Here is a 19193-nt window from a genome sequence, read left to right as displayed (position 1 = left end):
AGGAGTGGTGACGGATTCCCAAGGTTATGCGAGGCTTCATTCCGTTGTATCGACTTCTTACATGGGTTTCTGCCGGTCTGGTCATTTCTAACTCCCAGGCCTTGCTTGTTGTTCTCGCCGTCCTTCAAGCTGTTCAATACCACTGCTGCAGCCGACCGCGTGAAACCCAGAGGCAGATCGGATACCTCGCTGTTGTCCGGACGACGAAGCGCCATTTTGTTGTCTCAAACCTCCACTCCCTTGTCGCTCTCCTGCTTCATGCACAGCATCTTCTCGCGTGCACGGACAATCTCTACGCCCAAGAAATCGCACGAACCCGCCACCCTCGACGAGTTTGGACGGATCAATAGCAGAGGATCAGCCCGCGGCCTCACCGCCTCCCCCGTCCCGTCCAAGAAGGACAAGAAAGATGGCAAGGACAAGGGCAGGGCGCGCACAACGTCTGCGGTAGAGCCAGACGGCACAGAGTACGCCATCCCCGACGGCACCTTCCTCCCGCTCAACCTTGACCCACCGCGTTTCGAGGCGACCGCCGGCCAACCCGCGTTTGAGCAGCAGAAGGGCCACGACTACGGCCATCTCTCGTACCAGCGACACGTCGTCCTCGGGCTCGAGGAGGTCGCGCGCCTGGTGGACGTGGTCGGGAACGAACTCACGCTCCGTGGCCTCACGACGCCGTTCATCTTCTCCGCACTCGCCCTCGACGTCTCGTCAAACGCGGTCAAGCGGCTCATCCGCGCGTTCTTGCGTTCCTGCAGCAAGCCGTCGGCGGAGGCGGACTTTCAGTGGCACGAGGAGGCGCGGCTGGCGGGGCCGCAGGCGCTGGGGATGTGCCTGCGGTGGGGGCTTGCACGCGTTATCCGTATCATAAAGGGCCAGGAGGTGCGTGGGATTGTGTCGTACGAAAACTACCTCGAGTGGCGGGAGACGGAAGTAGGTGCGTGCGCGATGTTCGTCGCCGAGTCGTGTGCGTGTGCGCTGAACGATCTGCGCAGCGCAAAACTATGCAGAGACGCACTTTGGGGCCTTCCTTGCGCCTCTCGCCCCGCTCGTACGCTCGATCCTCGTCGGACTGCTGACCCTGCTCTCTCGTTTCATCGCGCACTCGGCCTCGTCCGGGCACACGCCGCCGACGCTCTCACCGCTATTCGGACCGTTGCTATTCGGCTTGGGCCCGTCGACGCTTTCCTTTCATCAAGCCTACGTCGCCTACTTGCGCGTCACGACGGCGACCGAACACCTCATTCTATCATTCATCCGGTGGCAGGACACCCCGAGGCCCGGCGCGGCACCATTTGTGGGCGTGCCGACGCGACTCAAGGCATGGATCGAGGGCTACCCGTCCATGCTGCCCGCTGTCGGCAAACATGAGCGACGACCGGAGCCGCGGCGGGGTGCGCGCACGGTGCGCGTCGTTGCCGTGCGGCGGAACGTGCGGATGTACTCGCCCGACCTCGTCAAGACGGCTGCAAGCTGGGCGCAGCGCCCGCGTGGACCGAGCTCAAACATGGCGGAGCGCGCGTTTGCAGGCTCAAGAGAATGGGAGCGCGTCGCACCACCGACCCTAAAGCTGCCACCGCGCTACTCGGACGCGTACCACAAGCGGATGGACCTTGCGCCCAATTTCCATCCCGACACAGGCGCGGGGTCGACGTCGTCGTCGGTGAGCGCACCATCGCTGACATCATCCGTGTCGTCCGCTTCGTCGGGGACGAGCATGGACGAGCATGGCCTGCTCGCGCGTTCGGGCGAAGAGCGCTTCCGGAGCCTGACAGACCTGAAGTGGGGCGAGTTCGAGATGATGGGCTTCGGTGACCAGACGGACGACAAGAAGCTACAGTTCGACTTGACGGAGGGCGCCCGGGCGGTGAGTGCTCCTGAGATTCATCACCGATTGGGAGTTCATAGATAGCGGGCTGCATCCACAGGCACGCGCCGCGAAACGCGCGACATTGACATGGCAGGACTTCTCGTCCTCGGGCTTCTCGCGGACGGACGCGCCGCTGAACGCCACGCTCCAGTTCAGCACGCCTATCGCAAATACGGTCAGCTCGTGGCCTGCGCATTCGGTGGAGATCCATCGCAAGCTGAAGAAGGCGCAGAAGGCGCTGCCGTCGTTCGGCTGGGACACAGAGCCCGTGCTTGGCGCGGAGGAGGTGATCGAGGAAACGTTCGTCGACGTGTTTTGTGACCTCGTGTATGGCGGAGGGTGGCTGGACATTGAGAGGTGTGAAGAGATTGATCGGGAGTGTAATTGGGCCCTGGTGAGCGATCGACTCGACTGCGTAGAAGTGTGACTCTGCTTATCGGCGGTTCATATAGGTGGAGTTCAAGTCGCTCCCGGTGGCAAAATCTACAGTGTCGGGCACCGCTGACCCGCGCACGTCGTCTACCTTGTTCCTTTTTGAAGAGTTTGTCCCGCTTGAGTACCGACAGCAGCTAGCGTCATCAGGACGCGCGCGACGACGGCTGCCCTCCCTCTTTGGCAATGGATCCAAATCCAAGCAATGGAAACCTGCTGCGACGCTCAACGGTCGCCCTTACGTCATCGGGCACGTACCGAACAGCCCATCGTACCGCGAAGTCGAGTTTGAGGGCTTATTGCGCGAGAACGGTAGCGCGACGAGGATCATTTCTCTAGGACGTCCCGCCGAGTTGGAAAACGTCACGTCACCCAGCACGCTCGCATCGCCAGGCTCCGTTGCTCCTACGCCTGCCCCTACTTCTGCTCCCCCACCGACCACCCTTTCACAGCCCACGATACGGCTTGATCCCGCACCTACTCCTCGACCAAAACGTCATGATGCTTTGGACATCGCCACCCAGATACACCGACGGACGTCGCGCTTCAGGCTCCCTACAGGACTACCCGTCAGTCCGGGCGGTGCCCGAAGGTCAGGGATGCCTCCGGCCGAATACGAGAGTATCGACTTCGACGCGCGTCTGGCCAGCTTCTCTGACGACGACTTGCTCAGTGGTGGGCGCGATAAGCATGGCCGGCGGCGCTCGCGGGACGATGCATGGGTAGATATTCTCGTCGCGAACAACCAGCGTCGGATGGCAGGCCAGGACGCGGAAATGCGCAATGGGCCAAGGCTCAGAAGCCGGCGCTCGGATCCGGAGCTGGCGAGCCAGGAGCTGTCCGAGGTGCTCGCTGCTGTGCGCGAGCAGCCCTTCTCCGACGACGAGGATGTGGGAATGGAGCCTATGTCACCGCAGCAGAGGGACGACGACGATACCACTACCATGGATGGCTCCGTAGTCCAGCACTCCATTGGCCTCCAAGAACGAGATTCCTACCTATTTTCCGACGAGGAAACTGAAGATGAGGCAAGGCCTCGTAGCCAACGCCGGCCGACATACTTCGATCTCCACCCTGACAGGCGTCCGTTGCGTTCGATCGACGGTCAGTCGTATGAGCGGCAGTCCTACGATAGCGACGCCTTCTCTACTGACTCGTATGGCCAGTTTGACGATCCCCCGCGTCCTCGCCTCAACGCGCCGCGTCGAAGCGATGCGGCAACAGACTCCTACATATCGGAGGCAGATTACGAGACGACGCCAGGCAACTCGCAGGTGGACGTATCAGATAGCAGTGCACAGGAGATCAGGAGACCGGCGTACGTCGCTATGAGCCCTCCCTCTCCGAATGTTCCCAACGCGCCAGCTCCGCCGCGGCCTCCACGTGCGATCCCAGTCACTGCGTCAGCGACTACCGCTGCAGATGCTGCGAAGAGCAAGACGGCTTCCCTCATTGAGATGTATCGTGAACGCGAGAAGAGCACGGGCAGCAGCCCGGGTCCTGCCGCTGCACCGTCGAAGCTACCCACGCGCTCCGTCTCGTTGCCTCAGAATCCCAAGTTACCCGCCGGCGCTGCCTCACCCAGTGTTCCTGGAGCGAAGACATCCGACCCTGCGACCCCAGGGCAACCAGCACAACCAGCACAACGTACGGAACCTGCAGAGTCGGATGTAGAGTCTATCCTTGAAGAGCTCCCAGAGCCCGACCTCCCGATACGGTACGTGCACGGCGCGCCGCTGCATAACGTCCTGGAAGAGGAAGAAGAGGACGACTAGAACCCCGGCGTGCCGGTAGGCTCTATTGTTGTCAACTAATAGGGCCCCGGTGGCTGGTGTACATGTACCCCGCCCGCTCACTTGTTTGCCTGTACCATATGTACAGGCCCGCTGGCCGCGCGCCGCACAGACACTCGTACATCGTACATATTTACCACGACCCCGTCTCCCGCCTCTCTTATCGTGCATCGCTTTCTTGTTACTTAACGGCCCGCTGTTGCGGGTCCGTATCCTCCATTCCTTTGAGTCCGTAGCGTCCGTCCCTGACTCAGACACGTATATTGAGTCTTTATCCATATGCATAGGTCGCGATGGCCGTGTTTTTAGTGCGATACCATACGCCGTCCCGGCTGATATCACGTATCTACAGCATTCTAGTGTCTTTATGCTTTTCTCGTTATGCACCGGCCTTTGTGGAAACATGTAGTTGATATCTATTGCTGAGTGGGCAATGGGATCATAGTTGCAACGATAACAACGGCACGAAGTCAACCTGAGTACCTGTAGACCTTGAGGGTTGGGTTACAGCGCAGGCTGATACTAGGTCCCCATGTCATGCGCGATGAGTAGGATGATGATTGCCTGAATGCCATCCAGGTGTCAATGCGTATATTATGTCGTAGTGAAAGTGAAGACATTACATAACATACTTTTTCCGTGAAAAGGGGCTCGCTACAATCCGAGGGCGCAGTACAGTACGTCAGATTCATAGCGAGCCCCGTGTGGACACGTAAGTCTCCTGTGGGCAGAGTATCCAATTCATTCAACCTCCTAGAGGGACGCGACGCGGTGGCCGCTGCTGGTCGGTGAGCGCTTACTCGAACATCGCGCGCGCCACCTTTCTCAAGAGCACGACTGCGACATACTGCACGCGGAACCACAAAGGAGGCAAAATTTAGAGGGGCGTTCATGTGGATTGCTATACGCACTAGCCTGCACATGAAAAGCGAAAGGAATGGAGAGACACGACACGGTGGCCGCTGCTGGTCGATGAGCGCTTAAGTTGAACATCGCGCGCGCCACCATTTTCGAGAGCACGACTGCGAAGCATTGCCCGCAGAGCCACAAAGGAGGGCACTTCTAAGGGTAGTACTGCATTGCGCAAATTATGGGCATTTTTTCGAGAATACTAGGGCATGTTTGAATGCGCGGGACGGCAGTCTTTGCAGCATCGCAGGAAATAATGATCTGGGTTACGTGAAATTTGTAGTTGTTTGGCTCCGGGCTGCACCCCCTAGGCAATGTATGCTCGCTCCGCTCGCAATTATTAGCAGAGTGACGACCAAGTGCTTTGCAAGACTCATATTGCTGGATTACACGTCCGGGTCGGGCCGTTCACATACAACATACTCATAGGTCATCTCATAGTCCAACAGTACATCGCTTGCAGACATAGATTGGCACGCCTCCCAAGTGCCCATATCCCCTCTCTCCCGTCTCCGGTCGTGTCGACCACCACTCCTCGCCCATTCCCGCGAGATGAACCTCCCAAATAGTGAATAATACAACAGATAGAACGAAGCGGATAAGTTATCGTCCCTCCTGCGAGGAACGCAACACAGCAATGTGTAGGGAAAGGTGTGGCGCGTTATGCGGCTCGAAGTCCGGACTAAAGCGTGCTGTCAAGGGGGGCAATGGCTTGTCAGTTGCTTTGCGCAAATTGATGAACGGTCTTGAACTTCACTCACCGGAGGGAGAGTGCGCGCCCAGGCAGAGCGTGCCTACGCAATGGTGCACGAGTAACTGGCGTTGCCATTGCTATGGTCGTAGTCGGAGAGGACCTTGTCGGTCTCAACCTTATCGGAGGGGACGGGAGCAGAAATGTCGAAGAAGGCGTCCATTGCGATCTGTGAGCTGTTGGGCCGCGAGGAAGAGGAGGGCCTAGAGGATGAGGCGAATGCGGCTGCCTATGTCTCGGTGTCCTGCTTGCTCGGCACTGCTCGCGATGTCCCTGTATTTATATGGATACCGCCAGAACAGCGGTGGGCCTGCGCACAGGAAAGACAATAACGCGGCCCCTGATAGTCGTTCAGTGTCCATGTTCCGAAGCGTCCACTGAATAGACACTCGGGCCAGACGTCTCGGAGCAGAGCGGCTGGAGCCCCGGTGACTCAGACGTCGCAATTGTCTCTGGGTTCGTCTTGCTGAGGGAACATCGGATGTCAGTCATAAACGCGCATTGGCCATCCATAGTGGCCCGGGACAACACACTGTACGGACCACGGAAGGCCAAATGACACATGTTTGACGCATACCTGCCACGGTCATTGCATCGGATGGACCCCCGCAAGCTCCTTTCGCTGAACTTATTGTCTTGCGACAACAAAACGTGGATAAGCAAAGGGGGCATTTCACTTTCCGTACCTGACTGACTGTTCATTGACAGCGCTGTTCCGGTCGGCGTGGTCGACCGTTCATTGCAAGACAATAGGCTGACTTCCGAAATGGGTCCTTCGTCATATCTTCCGCTCAGGCACTATCTCTGCGTCTAAAACGAGTTCAGCAAGTGTGAAGCCGGAATTCTCACCTTATTGTGCACCGTGGCCGTGTGCCTTGACAGAGTCAGCAGTGTGCGTAGTAAGAAGATCATCGACACAAAAGGAAGGCGAGGGCTTTAGATCCTAACAGATGCAAACAAACGTTCCACATCGAGCAGTAACCTCAGGCCACTGCACTGCCACCGGGTTGCCAGAGAGACTTAGCTTGGTCCAAGCACTGAGCTCAGGTATACACTGACGTCTATTTGCTTCCGAATAATCAACATCTTCTCAATATACAGATCTCTCAAGCTTATGATGGCGTCATGAACACATCCAACGGTTCTGTAAGCACCACCACTCTAGACCACAAAATTGCTCAACTTCGTAACGATATCCTCCAGCCGTCGCTGATCCGTCGCGAGCTGCACGCGCCGATTCGCAATCACAGGGTTCTCCTCGAGCAGCTTTTTCAATCGGTCCGACGCATCTGCGCTCTCTAGATCCAACTTGCTGATCAGGCGTTTCAGCAGGTCGTCGACGAAGACCTGATTGAGGTCCCGCTGGATTGTCATCGGGATATTGTCGATGATCCTCTGTGGCGAGTCAATGCGCAGATCCAGTGCATCGATCGTCGTCTACACACCTTGTAAGCGACTTGGACATACGCCCGAACATCCGCCATTACGGTCAGCTCGTCTTCATACGCACAACGGAGTCGTCCGTAGGAATCTGTTATTATTAAGGAATAGTAAGTTTTGAGGGTCCAGGCAATTGCAAGGGGGATGGCACTGAACGCAACTCACCATATGTTGTCACGGAAATGCCGTAGGCCGAGCGATAGTGCTGCAGCCAACTCTCTCTCGCCGAGTGGAGGTAGTGGAGATTCTGAGTGATGTACGGCAGTTTCTCCCGTTCGACAACATCGCGTACAGCTTCCGAGACTTTCTTGTGGTGCGCCTGATGTTCATCCCTGATGAGTTTACTGTGTATATTCATCAGTGACTTTTGTCTCGGTCGATAATCAAGTAACGGATGTACCCAATGTAAGACTCGAGGGGCTTGAATTGGCCAAAGTGGTCACGGACGTTCGAGTCGATGTACTCGCGCGAAAGTACACGAATCCGCTCGTAGCACGCAGCAGCCGGAGCGGGCCACTTGTCAACAGACAGACCGATGAGTCGCTCCTTCGCTTCATATGGGATATGGGGCGGTAGCTGCCAACCGGTGCATCTAACGTGAGCCCGACCTAATTAGCGGAGCACACGATCCACACACAAGCGAGACGTACTCTTTGATCACCCAGCGTACATACTCGAGGTCAAAGGGTCCGTTTTCGAAGTCGACGACTATGTCGTGAGTATCCTGGTCCATCTGGTCACTCTGGGACGGAGGGTCGGTAGGCTTCTGATGTTTCGCATGATCGATGAAAGGCCGGAAATCGGGCAGAGTCTTGTAAATCGCGATCTTGAAGTCTTTGTACACTGCCTGGCTTTCGTGAACGAATTCCTTGTCCTCGCTGCGGCCATACACGTCGTCCTGCATAGCTGTACAGAACTTGGACATCCGGCTGAAGACTTCAGTCGTCGGATCCGCCGTAAGCTTCTCGGGCAAGCCTGCAATATCGTGGTTGATCTGAGCGAGCCGCGCCTCAGCTTCTTCTCTCAATCGCGGGATGCTATCGTTGCAATGTGTCAGGAGACTCCTAAAAGCGCAGCCCATACAGACTGAACTCACGCATCCTCGATTATACCCATCAGCAGTTTACTGATGTCGTTGATGAAGTTGCGCAAGCCTAGCCTGCCCGAGTTCAGCATCTGGTTCCACGGCAAGGTGGTCGAGAACAGCTCGTCGGCGCGCCGATCCAGGTCTTGACGTGTGATACCGCTTCTGCGCTCGGTGTCATTGGCCAGGCGGACAATGTAGTAGCCCAGGCGCAATTCGTGATCGGGCACGCGTCCTTGCAGGATGTTCAGCCATCGTTCCTGCGCTCCTATCTCTCCGTCTGTGAGGCTGTCGGGCTTGGTCACGACAGCTATACATGAATGGTCCATCAGTAAATGTGTACGACCCTTGACGAAGGAGGGTTTACCTATGGTTCGTTCGCCATCGGGATCGGCTTCTCTCGCCAGACGAGCAGCCTGTTGGTTCTCCATGTCGTCTGTCATGCATATATAGTATGATCAATTGCATGTACATGCACGGTTGATGTACCCACCGTTCGCTGGGACAGTGATGAGAATGATAGTGGAGTCGTCCGCGATGTAACGCTCAACGAGGTCTTTCACAAGGTTGATCACCTCGTCATCCATGTTTTGCACGAGCCCTATTGATCACGTCGTCAGCTCGACACACCTGACATGTCATTGGGCGCATCGTCAGCTATCCTCACCAGGTAGGTCGATGAACGACAGGTCCGTCCCCTGCGGGTCGTTGATGTCGACGACGACGACATCTCGCGCGAACTTCAGCATCTGCGGATCGGAAGCGGTGAGCTCCTTGAGCTCCTGGTACGTCTTCGTCTTGAAGGAGTCGCGCGGCACGTGCGGGCTGAGCAGCGCCGTCTGTGCGCGACGGACCCAAATCTCGACTTCTGCCTTGGAATTCAGCACCCCACTGAACGGCTCCCTACGAGTCTGTCCGTCCGGGTCGTACTGCAGGGATATCTGACATTGCCAGTCTGGCGCTGCCGTGGAGATTGTGCATTCCATCGGACATCTAGACGGTTCTCGTCAGCCCAGCGTCGGCGGTCGCGACGGCGTTCGAGTTACCTTGTGCATGTTCCACTATCGCGAGGGACGTTGATCTGAGTAGGGCTTAGCACAGGGAGGCGAAGCATCCAGTCAGGCTGCACTTACGCCGGTAACTGCTTCCACTAGGGAACTCTTGCCGGCTAATCCGCGGTTAGAGATGGGGAACGGTTGACAGACTCGCGAGGCGACTCACTAGACTGAGCACCTATCACTGCGATTCTCGGGATGCGAATGTTCGACTGTGCACTGCATGGAAGCATTCAGCACGGGTCCCTTAGGCTCCTGACTGCGCAGCGAATTCCTACCCTAGTTCCTTCAGATCCTTCAGCAGTGCGTAGACCTCCCTTCGCTGCCGGGCGTATTCAGTATCTGCAATGTTAGTGCTTTGTGCGGTCGCCATGACTGGCTCGGGGAAGGGAGTTGTGCTGGCTTCAGAGTGAGTGGACCGTGTAGTCTTTGAGCGTCGTCGCAGCCTCTTTAACATCGCCCGGGCTGTCACGGTGCTCTGGGGGCAAGTGTATGGCACGGTCTCCTAATAGAGACCTTCAGAACGCGACCCAGGTCGGGGTCTGGGTGGCGCATATCTGCACGCCGGGTGGCGCGATCTCGGTGTTGTGCGGGTCACGCCGGGGGCTCCAACAGGCTGTTGACGCCGTTCCCTTTTGCCACCGCGACGGTAACTACGGTTTGGAGGCATTTTACATCGTAGTCGTTCGAGTGTTCGATGCTATACTACGTGTACTAGCCTGCCCGCCCGCGGTGGCAGCAGCCTTGGAGCGGGGTGCGTGGTGCATGCTTGTCATGCCCGAGCTGGCCCCACAGCCAGGTTGCTGACTAATCATGTCTGCGCCACCCGGCCAGAACCGCGTTTCTGAAGATCTCTAATGAGGCAGTTATAAAGGAGCACCTTCTCTGTGGTAGTACCCTGAATATGTCAACCACACTGCAGGATGTCCCTACTTTGTCAGCGCTCTTGAGGGACGTTCTAACGTGTACCTTCTTCTCAGGTGCGTGGTCTTGTTGTGCGGTCGTACTCGGAGAGCTAGTACAAGCCATTACCTGCTGTTCGCTGATAACGCGAATAACCATGGTATAGAAGCACCGCGTTCAGGATGTATATCACCTACATGAGTGATGAAAAGCTTCGTCTGTGGATGGCCAGCGTCGCCTTGTCACATATGGCAGACAAGGTTTCACTTGTTCAACGCGGCAGATGGCAAGGATGTGCAAATGGAGACCGGCTGAGGATCGTCGACAGGCGCAAGAAGTACACCGCGCGTTACAACACGCACATATGAATTGCTGGACCACTCTCCTGCTATACAGAGAAACGCGTGGATATAGAAGGGACTCAGCTGCCCTGTTGTCCGCTGCCGCCCACCGTTACTACCAGATGCTTTATGCGTGCCAAACCTTGGCGATGAGCTCAGTGAGACCTGTTCGCGGTACAAGGTTAGCGCGGACAAGGGACGTGATGCGCAACATCTTACCGATGTCGTTGGTGTTGAACTGGTAGACACCGACGAGTACGCCGACGGTGGTTGCGCGGAGCGTCCAGGTGAACACGCGGCCAAGGATGGGGAACTTGCGTGGGTGCAGGTAGTCGACGACGATGGAGTCGAACTGCGGGGGGAAACGTGGATGAGATACGCACGCGAGCTATTCAGAAACAGTCCGTTCGTACCCCGATGTGACTGTGCATCACAAGGCTGACGCCGAGGATGCCGTCGAGGAGAGGATAGCTGCTGCTGCTTGTGGCGAAGGCAGCGACGGTCATGGGCACGAGGCCCGCGGAGAGGAGGCGCTCGAACGCCCAGTGGTACGACCCATGGGTCTTGGAGGGAGGAGGGAAGTCCGTTGGGTCGTTTACGGTCCCCTTGTAGATGGCTGGGTACCATGTCAGTTCGAGATGTGCGGGGAGGTGGTATTTCAGGCAACTTACGTCCACCCGGCACGTATGCAGCATCGGACACGCTTCGAGCTGCATCCCGAGATGTTCAAGGAAGGCAAGAAATTCGTTCATTTCAGCGACCAGACGTCGTCCATCCAGCAAGTCGGGGTACACAAGCATAACGGGGTGCGAGTGCGTGAGATGAGACATTCCTTCCGTTCCGCATATTTGGACGCACCGTGAACCGCGAGTGGGCGCAGCGACCTGCGGGCGAAGGTAGAGGCAAGGCGGGCGTTGATGGCAGAGCGGGCGACGAGGGCGGAGGACATGGTGGTCGACGACGATGTCGGTGTCGACCGCGTCGGCGAACGTCGCAGGGCGCGGGTCTTTCACGTGCCTCCTTGACCGATTATCGCCGCATCCGCTTTCGGCAGGTGCGGAGGATCAAATGAGAGCGTTTGTCCCTCCGCCTCATTCGCTGCCCAAGGCCACGGGAAGGCTGCAGCCTCATTAATCATTATCCATTGGTCGGAGGACGGGCGAGTTACCCCTCTTCTGCACGAGACACCACGCCGAGTCCGTCTCCTCGAGACGCGTCCGTCGGCCAATTACTCACCCTGCCCTACCTAACCCTGTACTAGACATTCGCGCGCACCCGCTCGTAATATCGCGAACACAAAGTCATTGGCTTGCACGTAAGTGATCTTACGCTTACCCATGACCGTGATGATAACGTAGGCACCTGCAGCAGTGGCTGCGGCCAAGTCATATAACCCACAGGGAGTGCTCTCAAACATGGCACCCATAAAACTAGCTATCATAGGCGGCGGGCCATCTGCCTTCTATGTAGCTTCTCGGCTACTCACATTGTTGCCACACGCGAGCCCACAAGGATCCATGCTCAAGATCCACATGTATGATCGCCTATGGGCGCCTCATGGGCTGGTACGGTATGGGGTTGCTCCAGACCATCCAGAAGTGAAGGTATGCCTGATGCGCCGTTCGTGCGATGTGAAGCTGACTATCCCCAGAACTGTACCCATAAGTTCGACGACGCTGCTGAGGACCCTCGATTGCGATTCTTTGGCAACGTCAACATCGACACGCCTTCGCAGAACCCCGATGCAGTGACACTCCCGTTGACCTCGCTTTTGCAACACTACACGCACTTGTTGTTCTCTACAGGATGCACAGTGCCCGTCTTGCACTCCGCGTTGCCACCATCATCCTACTGCGTACCAGCACTTTCACTTGTTCACTGGTACACGCAGCACCCCTCGCGGCCCCCAACACCGCCTCTGGAAAACATCTCGCACGTCACGCTCATCGGGCAAGGCAACGTCTCTCTCGACATCGCGCGCATGCTCCTCACACCACCCTCCGAGCTGGCAAAGTACGACGTCCCGGCGCCCGTCCTCGACGTCCTCTCGCGGTCCGCAGTCGAGCACGTCTCCATCGTCGGGCGGCGCGGTCTCTTCCAGGCAGCCTTCACCACCAAAGAGCTGCGCGAGATGATGAATCTCACCGACGCGTCCATGGCCCCGCTCGACCCCGCCGTGCTGCAGCCCAACGACGGCGCGGCGCTCACCCGCCAGCAGTCGCGCGTCCTCCAGCTCCTCCAAAAAGGCTCAAAGAACACGCCCGGGTCCACGCGCAAGACATGGTCGCTCGACTTCTTCCGCTCGCCCACGGGGCTCACCCTCCCCGACGACCCTGCCTCCCCACCCGGTAGCAACACCCGCCCGCCCGCGCACCTCACCCTCGCGCACACGATGCTCGACCCCTCCTCCCTCGCGGTGCCAACAGGCGCGACATCCACCCTCCCGACCTCGCTCGTCGTCACCTCGCTCGGGCACCGCGCGGAGCCGAGCGCGCCGTGGTACGACCCCGCGCTCGGCCACCTGCGCACGCTCGGCGGGCGCGTGCTCGACGCGGGCGGGCGCACGGTCCGGCGCGTGTACGCGAGCGGGTGGGCCGCGACGGGCGCGCGCGGCGTGCTCGCGAGCACGATGATGGACGCGTACGCCGTCGCGGACACCATCCTCCGCGAGGCGTTCCCTGGCGAGGACGTCCAGACCGTGCCTGTCGGCGACGTCGACGTCGGCGCCGGCGCGCGCATGGAGGGGGCGGGTGTGCAGGCGGAGTTTGCGGAGGACGTGGTGCCGGCGAGAGTCGAGGGGGAGGGTCCCCCGCCGGAGGTGGAGAAGGCATGGCGCGAGGGGAGGGTGACGGACTATGCGGATTGGAGGAGTATCGATTCAGAGGAGCTGAGGCGGGGGCGCGAAAAGGGTAAGGAGCGGGAACGGATGACTTGGGAGGAGGCCCGGGAATTCTTGGTCCCTCGATGATTGTGCTTGTCCTGCCTGAGGGTGGTACAAGGCTCTACTCCACTCGTGCAAAGCTCTAACAGTCTTTATGCTGCATGTCAGTGATACGCGGCATCTGAGCCGCAGGGCGCGGAGTACTTCGCGGCTAGGGTTTTGCTTGCTCGTATTCATGCTCTAGTAGCCATGTGCCAGGATCCGAAAAGACGGAGGGTCTGTTCAGTCCTGCGGTGGACCGCCGGTAGATCTCATAAGTACCAGTGGTATACGCCGATCATTTATCGTGTGTGCCTATCCATTCGTCAAGTCGCACTCGTCGCTGCCAAACTTGTCATTCCGAGTCCGTGTTTATGTCGCATCAATGTCTGAATCCAAATTACTGTACTCTCGAGCATTTCCTAAGTTTATGTTGAGGTGGAATGACGTGCACGGCCAGTGCTTAGTCAGCAGCACTGAGGAAACGCGTCCGAGTGCGCGTCCTCCTCCTTCGACCGTCCTCCGTCCTCGCTACGAACGTCCACGACCTATCCTCCGCTCTCAGCTGCCCAAAACATGTCAGACAGCGATCCCCGTCCAGCCAAAGTCTGGAGTCGTCCCTCGGGCCAGATAGGCCGCATCGGTGGCTGGGGCACGTCCTCGTCTTCATCCGCGCAAGTCCCGCGCTGCACTCCCGCTTCCACGCAACTCACGCATCCCTACCCACAGAGGCAGAGGCGCCCCCGCACCCCGCATCGCAACGCTGGGCAACAGCGGGCCCGCCGTGCCCGCCGCCCCCGCCGCCGCCCCAGCTGCTGGCCCCAGACGCGCGCCGTCCAGTGGCGATGACGACGATGACGACGAGAACGCAGAGGGCGAGAGCTGGTTCGCAGGCGGCGAGCGGAGGTGTGTGCGCTCTCCCGTGCGGACGACCTGGCGGGGCTAACGCATGCGGGACGCCAGTGGCATAGCGGTGCAGAACCCAGACAGACCCGGGGCCGTCCCTGGCGGGAGCTTGGTGCGCGATCTCTTGCGCCGTGCAGCACAGTGAGTCGCTCGTGAACTGTGTGTTGTGTCGGTGCGGCGCTGACTCGCGTGGGAAGGGCGGGCCCGCCCCAGGAGTCGGAAGGGTCGTCGCCCTCGTCTGTGTTCGCGGGAGGCGGCCATAGACTCGGGAGCGACGAGGTCGAGAGCGCGTACATCCCCGACCCGAACGCGCCTGCTCGTACGTAGAACTCATGCATCCCTGGCTTTTCCAATTATCCATACCTCGCCTATGCAGGCCCTGAAGAAGTGACTGCGATACGACACCTCACCTTCTGGCGCGAGGGGTTCAGCATCGAGGACGGCGACCTCATGCGCTACGACAACCCTACCAACTCCCAAATCCTCAACGAGATCAACTCCGGGTACGTCTCCCAACTTCCCTCCACCCTTGCACGTCGCACATCACGTCGCCCGGTACTGACCCGCGCCCACAGCCGCGCGCCACCGCACATCCTGAATGTCGCCCCCGGGCAGCCCGTCGAGCTGCGCGTCGTCAAGCGGCTCGGCGACGACTACGTCGCGGCGCCCAAAGCGCGGGGCGCCTTCTCCGGCGAGGGCAACCGCCTCGGCTCCCCCGTACCGTCCATCGCCGAGCTCGGCGGGCCCCCCTCCTCCATCAACATGCCCGGCAGTTTCCCCGTCACCGCGAGCGGGGGCGCAAGCACCGGTGCGAGTGCAAGCGGAAGTGGAAGTGCAAGTGGGGCCGGGGCGGCGCGCTCGGCGGAGAGCATCCAGACGCGCTTCGAGGTCGACCAGAGCCTGCCGACGACGAGCGTGCAGATCCGCCTCGCGGACGGGACGCGCATGGTCTGCCGGATGAACCTCACGCACACCGTCGGCGACATCCGCAGCTTCATCAATGCGTGAGTCGCACTTACGCTTCATGTCGTCGTCGTGCGTGCTGACGGTGGGGCGATGGCAGGTCGCGCCCGGAGAACCTCACGCGCCCGTATACGATCCAGACGACGTTCCCCGCGAAGGTGCTCGACGAGGACACGAAGACGATCGAGCAGGCGGGGCTCGTCAACGCCGTCGTCGTCCAGCGCTGGGTGTAGGTTGGGGTGGCCGTCAGGTCTGTGGCCTGGGTTTGCTCTTGGAAGTCTGTTACGTGTGCAAGTGTATCATAGAATCGTTGTCTGACACGAAAGCTCGCTGTGCTTTGAGTTGCAATTGCATATACGGATGTGGTAGTTTTGTGTGCGTGGTGTTGGGGTCGCCTGTGCAGGATGGAAGAAACACTCGGTTCCGTTCGAGCCTTGTGTGGGTGTGACCGGGGGTATGTTTCGTTCCGAAAACAAGTCGTTGATCTCATCCATGGTATGGTCTAAGAGTGAAGGTTCAAGGGAGGAGGAGCGAAGCAACTGTCCCGCGAGTGCGCCAAGTCACATGACCGTGAAGACGACCGGCGCGTCGCGTGAACTGGCCTTCTCTTCGTCCTCCTCCTTCTCTCCATATCGGTCTATCGCCGCGTCCTCTGCCTCCCTCTGCCTCTCCCCGCACCCGCTGCCGCTGCTTTCTGTCTAGATCAATACCTTGCTCAGCCCCGGTCGCAGCATCTGCAGTCCACGGCATCCTCCCTGAGCGTACTGCGCGCGACAAAAGAGAGACTGCCCTACGTTCTACAGCTGTTCTGAGTATACTCGCGAGGTAAGTAGTCTGCCTGCCATCGCCAGTTCGATCCTGCATCGCGTCCGCGTATACGCTGCGCGAGAGGACGGCTACGCGCAGGACGTGGCAAGCAAGCCCGATCGCCACTGATGCAGCGAGCCCGTGCCCCGCGACCCCGCACATTGCTGACAGTCGCTTTCTCTCTCTCAGTCGACGCCGACTCCCGCACCGCCCACCATGTCCTCGCCCGACTGGACCTCCCGCCCAGGCCCCGGCCGCAATTCCTCCGGCTACACCGGCGCTGGCCCGCCCTCCACGCCCCGCGTGTACAAGTCCAAATTCGCGATGCGCCGCGCCGGCCGCAGGCTGAGCACCGCCGAGTCCCGCACCTCCTCGCCCACGCCCCAGCCAGGCGCGGGAAGCCCCGTCGTCCAGTCGTCCGAGGCAAGCGAGGCGAGCGAAGATGAGAGGGGGAGGACGGCGAAGACGGGGCCGGAGAAGAAGGCTGTGGGGCAGAGCAGCAAGGTGTCGCCCAAGAAGGGGGCATCCCCCAAGAAAGCCCGCGGGAGGCCGAGCCGAGACAAAGGCAGAGACGACGAGGACGAAGACGGCTACGACGCAGGCGACGCAGGCCGCGAAGAAGCCCGCGTCTGGCAAGAGACCTACCGCGACATCACCGTCGCCATCCCCATCCGCACACCCTCGCCCTCGCCCGGCCCCGCCACCGCCCGCCGCGCCCGCTCGCGCTCCCAATCCCGTGGCGCGCGCACCCGCAGCGTGAGCCGTGGCCGCCGCACCACCCCCGCACGCGCCGCAAAAGCTCCTGTCTCCCCCGAGGTCCCCGTCCTCGCTGCTCCGCCGCGCGGCCAAAAGAGAAGCCAGTCCTCGCTAGCGAGAGTCGGCGCGCAGGTCAACGTAGGTGACACAGGCCCCGCCCGGCGCGCCCGCTCCGCCGCGCGCGCCGCCGACACCGACGCGGGGACCATCCTAGGCGTCCCCGTGAAGGTAGGCCCGCCGTCCCGAGCGGCCTCGCGGGCGGCGAGCGTCGCCCGCCGCGCGAGCGCACCCGAGGCTCCCGGCCCGTCGTCCAGGTCCAAGTCCCTCGGGGGAGAGCCCGCGACGCGCGCCGTCCTCCCGAGCGGGCACCCCGCGGCGCACGCGTCGGGCTCAGCGTCGACCGTCCCCGCCAAACGACCCCGCGGCCGCCCCCGCAAGAACACCCTTCCGGGACCTGGACCTGGACCGGTGCCTGCGCCCGCCCCCGCCCCGGAGGCGTCCCCGCCGAAGAGACCCCGCGGCCGCCCTCGTATCCATCCCCTGCCCGAGCCGAAGGCAGGCCCGCCCGCGCAGGTAGGCCCGCCCGTGCAAGTAGGCCCGCCCACGCCAAAGAGGAGGGGTCGCCCGCCGGGCAGCAAGAACCGCCGCAAGAGCGAGGGCGACGGGCCGCAGCCAGCACCGGTCGCCAACGCGGACAACGAGAGGGAGTGGGCCAACAGGACGCGCTACGTCCGCTCGATCGTGGATGCGCTCGAGGGACGCAGCAGCCCGTCGCGCACCCGCGCGTCGCTGGGCGCCAACGTCCCGCGCGCTGGGCGGTCGAGGGTGAGGGCGGCGGCGGCGGGCCCCGTGCATGGGAAAGAAATCATGGAGTGCGTCTACGTGCCTGTGGCGCCGTACGACTTGCACCCCTCGAGGCGTGCGCGGGGCAAGGAGCGTGCGCGCGACGGGGACCAAGACCAGGAGCGCGAGATCCCCGTGGCGGCGTACGACGACGAGCAGCAGCCGCGCTCGGGTTGGTCCAGCGAGACGGTCATGGTCGAGCGCAACGGATGGACGGCGCTCCAGACGGACCCGGACGACGACGACGATGTGGACCCCGACGCGCTCCGCCGAGAGGAGACCCAAGTCGAGGAGGAGCTCCGGCCTCTGTCCACCCCGAGGCCGACCGCGGGCGCGAAGCAGAAGGCGAAAGGCACGAGGGCAACGAAGGTCAATGCGAAGGCGAAGGCGAAGGAGAGTGTGCAGGAAGACGAGCAGCCCCCTGCGAAGAAGCGGCGGATGTCCCGCGGACAGCAAGCCGTGGCTGGTCCGAGCGTCCCGCGACAGGCCCCGCAGCAACCAATACCGATGCCGGCCTACTCAGCATCGTCGTCTGCCCCTGTGCAGCACGGGAAGCCCAACTCTGGTGGTCCTCGCAACGGACAGCCTTCGTGGTACCCCGGCGCAAGTGCGCAAGGGACTTTCTATAACTTCCGAGTTTCTGTTCAGCCTTCGAGTGCGGCCCGTTCACCAACGACAAACGCTGCACGTCCGCCGGTCTCTGCGCCTGCGCCCGCCGCCGCACCCGTCATACCCCTGCCCGCAGGAGCGGCGGCGGTGCCGGTTATGCTGGTGCCCGACCCACACGAATACCCGACGCACGAGGCGCTCTTCGAGGAGCTGCTCGAGCACGTCGACCAGTGGAAGACCGAGAAGACGGCCTTCCGCTTCCAGGGCTCATGGATGGTCACAATAGAGCCCAATGCCATCATCGACGAGCAGCTTGTGCGCACCGCTGCGGAAGAGGTGGGCAATCTGACCGAGATGCCGTTCAGGTGTGTTTCTGATTTCCTATTGGTCGTGTCGTGGATGAGGCTCATGCAACGTGTCGTGGTGCAGCACGGACCGCAACCATACCACGGTTGTCCTCCGCGGAAGGAGTGCACAGGTGCACCTCTTGTGTGAGTGCTCCGAGGACTGGGGCTTGGCCCGAGCTTGTGGAGGGCGGATGAGCCTCAGTTTGATGCAGATGCCGGAGGACCAGGCGTCAGTGCGCTGTATGCTTGAGGTCTCCCATTAGAAGTAATCTCGTGTTTTGCTGATCAATGTACTTGTATTCCCTGTCCGATATGTCGTCTATGCTTTGTTTGGTTTTGTGTTGTGTCCATTATGTCACTGTCTCGTATGCTTGGCATTCTTGATTCTCTAGTCACTTGATAGAACCTTGCTCCATGTTGGAAGTCTGGTATTACAGATGCAAACCTTGTGGTGTTTGAGCGAG

General features: G+C 60.3%; 6 protein-coding genes across 6 annotated transcripts; 4 read left to right on the top strand and 2 right to left on the bottom strand.

The window, feature by feature from the left end:
* The first annotated feature begins 12 nt into the window (after positions 1-12).
* Positions 13-4550, top strand: C8Q71DRAFT_904654 (uncharacterized protein). The gene is made up of 4 exons (XM_047928861.1): positions 13-937; positions 996-1867; positions 1929-2264; positions 2323-4550. The coding sequence occupies exons 1-4, from the start codon at positions 259-261 to the stop codon at positions 4075-4077; spliced, it is 3642 nt and encodes a 1213-aa protein (XP_047781999.1). The 5' UTR covers positions 13-258; the 3' UTR covers positions 4078-4550.
* A 2248-nt stretch (positions 4551-6798) lies between these two features.
* C8Q71DRAFT_739803 (P-loop containing nucleoside triphosphate hydrolase protein) lies at positions 6799-9908 on the bottom strand. Its single transcript, XM_047922735.1, has 13 exons — positions 9613-9908; positions 9501-9553; positions 9413-9447; positions 9326-9360; positions 8947-9272; positions 8773-8880; positions 8647-8715; positions 8292-8589; positions 7846-8232; positions 7596-7787; positions 7361-7539; positions 7201-7286; positions 6799-7150 (listed from the first exon to the last, which is right to left on the bottom strand). The coding sequence occupies exons 1-13, from the start codon at positions 9789-9791 to the stop codon at positions 6917-6919; spliced, it is 2181 nt and encodes a 726-aa protein (XP_047781998.1). The 5' UTR covers positions 9792-9908; the 3' UTR covers positions 6799-6916.
* Positions 9909-10571: 663 nt separating this feature from the next.
* On the bottom strand, positions 10572-11657 carry C8Q71DRAFT_739798 (mitochondrial inner membrane protein). The gene is made up of 5 exons (XM_047922734.1): positions 11437-11657; positions 11250-11288; positions 10992-11194; positions 10798-10930; positions 10572-10743 (listed from the first exon to the last, which is right to left on the bottom strand). Exons 1-5 carry the CDS (start codon positions 11525-11527, stop codon positions 10706-10708), a joined length of 504 nt encoding a protein of 167 aa, XP_047781997.1. The 5' UTR covers positions 11528-11657; the 3' UTR covers positions 10572-10705.
* Positions 11658-11826: 169 nt separating this feature from the next.
* Positions 11827-13627, top strand: C8Q71DRAFT_411237 (FAD/NAD-P-binding domain-containing protein). The gene is made up of 3 exons (XM_047918392.1): positions 11827-11893; positions 11947-12182; positions 12230-13627. The coding sequence occupies exons 2-3, from the start codon at positions 11994-11996 to the stop codon at positions 13544-13546; spliced, it is 1506 nt and encodes a 501-aa protein (XP_047781996.1). The 5' UTR covers positions 11827-11893; positions 11947-11993; the 3' UTR covers positions 13547-13627.
* Positions 13628-13936: 309 nt separating this feature from the next.
* Positions 13937-15782, top strand: C8Q71DRAFT_739788 (uncharacterized protein). The gene is made up of 7 exons (XM_047922732.1): positions 13937-14172; positions 14228-14404; positions 14462-14545; positions 14602-14723; positions 14781-14907; positions 14980-15408; positions 15468-15782. Exons 1-7 carry the CDS (start codon positions 14075-14077, stop codon positions 15598-15600), a joined length of 1170 nt encoding a protein of 389 aa, XP_047781995.1. The 5' UTR covers positions 13937-14074; the 3' UTR covers positions 15601-15782.
* A 1937-nt stretch (positions 15783-17719) lies between these two features.
* On the top strand, positions 17720-19185 carry C8Q71DRAFT_739785 (uncharacterized protein). Its single transcript, XM_047922731.1, has 2 exons — positions 17720-18747; positions 18812-19185. Exons 1-2 carry the CDS (start codon positions 17798-17800, stop codon positions 18990-18992), a joined length of 1131 nt encoding a protein of 376 aa, XP_047781994.1. The 5' UTR covers positions 17720-17797; the 3' UTR covers positions 18993-19185.
* Positions 19186-19193: the final 8 nt, after the last annotated feature.

This window comes from Rhodofomes roseus, assembly GCF_022264815.1.
Source record: "Rhodofomes roseus strain CIRM-BRFM 1785 chromosome Unknown C8Q71scaffold_4, whole genome shotgun sequence".
Lineage (NCBI taxonomy): Eukaryota > Fungi > Basidiomycota > Agaricomycetes > Polyporales > Fomitopsidaceae > Rhodofomes > Rhodofomes roseus.
The sequence above is the reverse complement of the archived record's forward strand: the minus strand, read 5'-3'. Positions and strand labels throughout refer to the sequence as shown.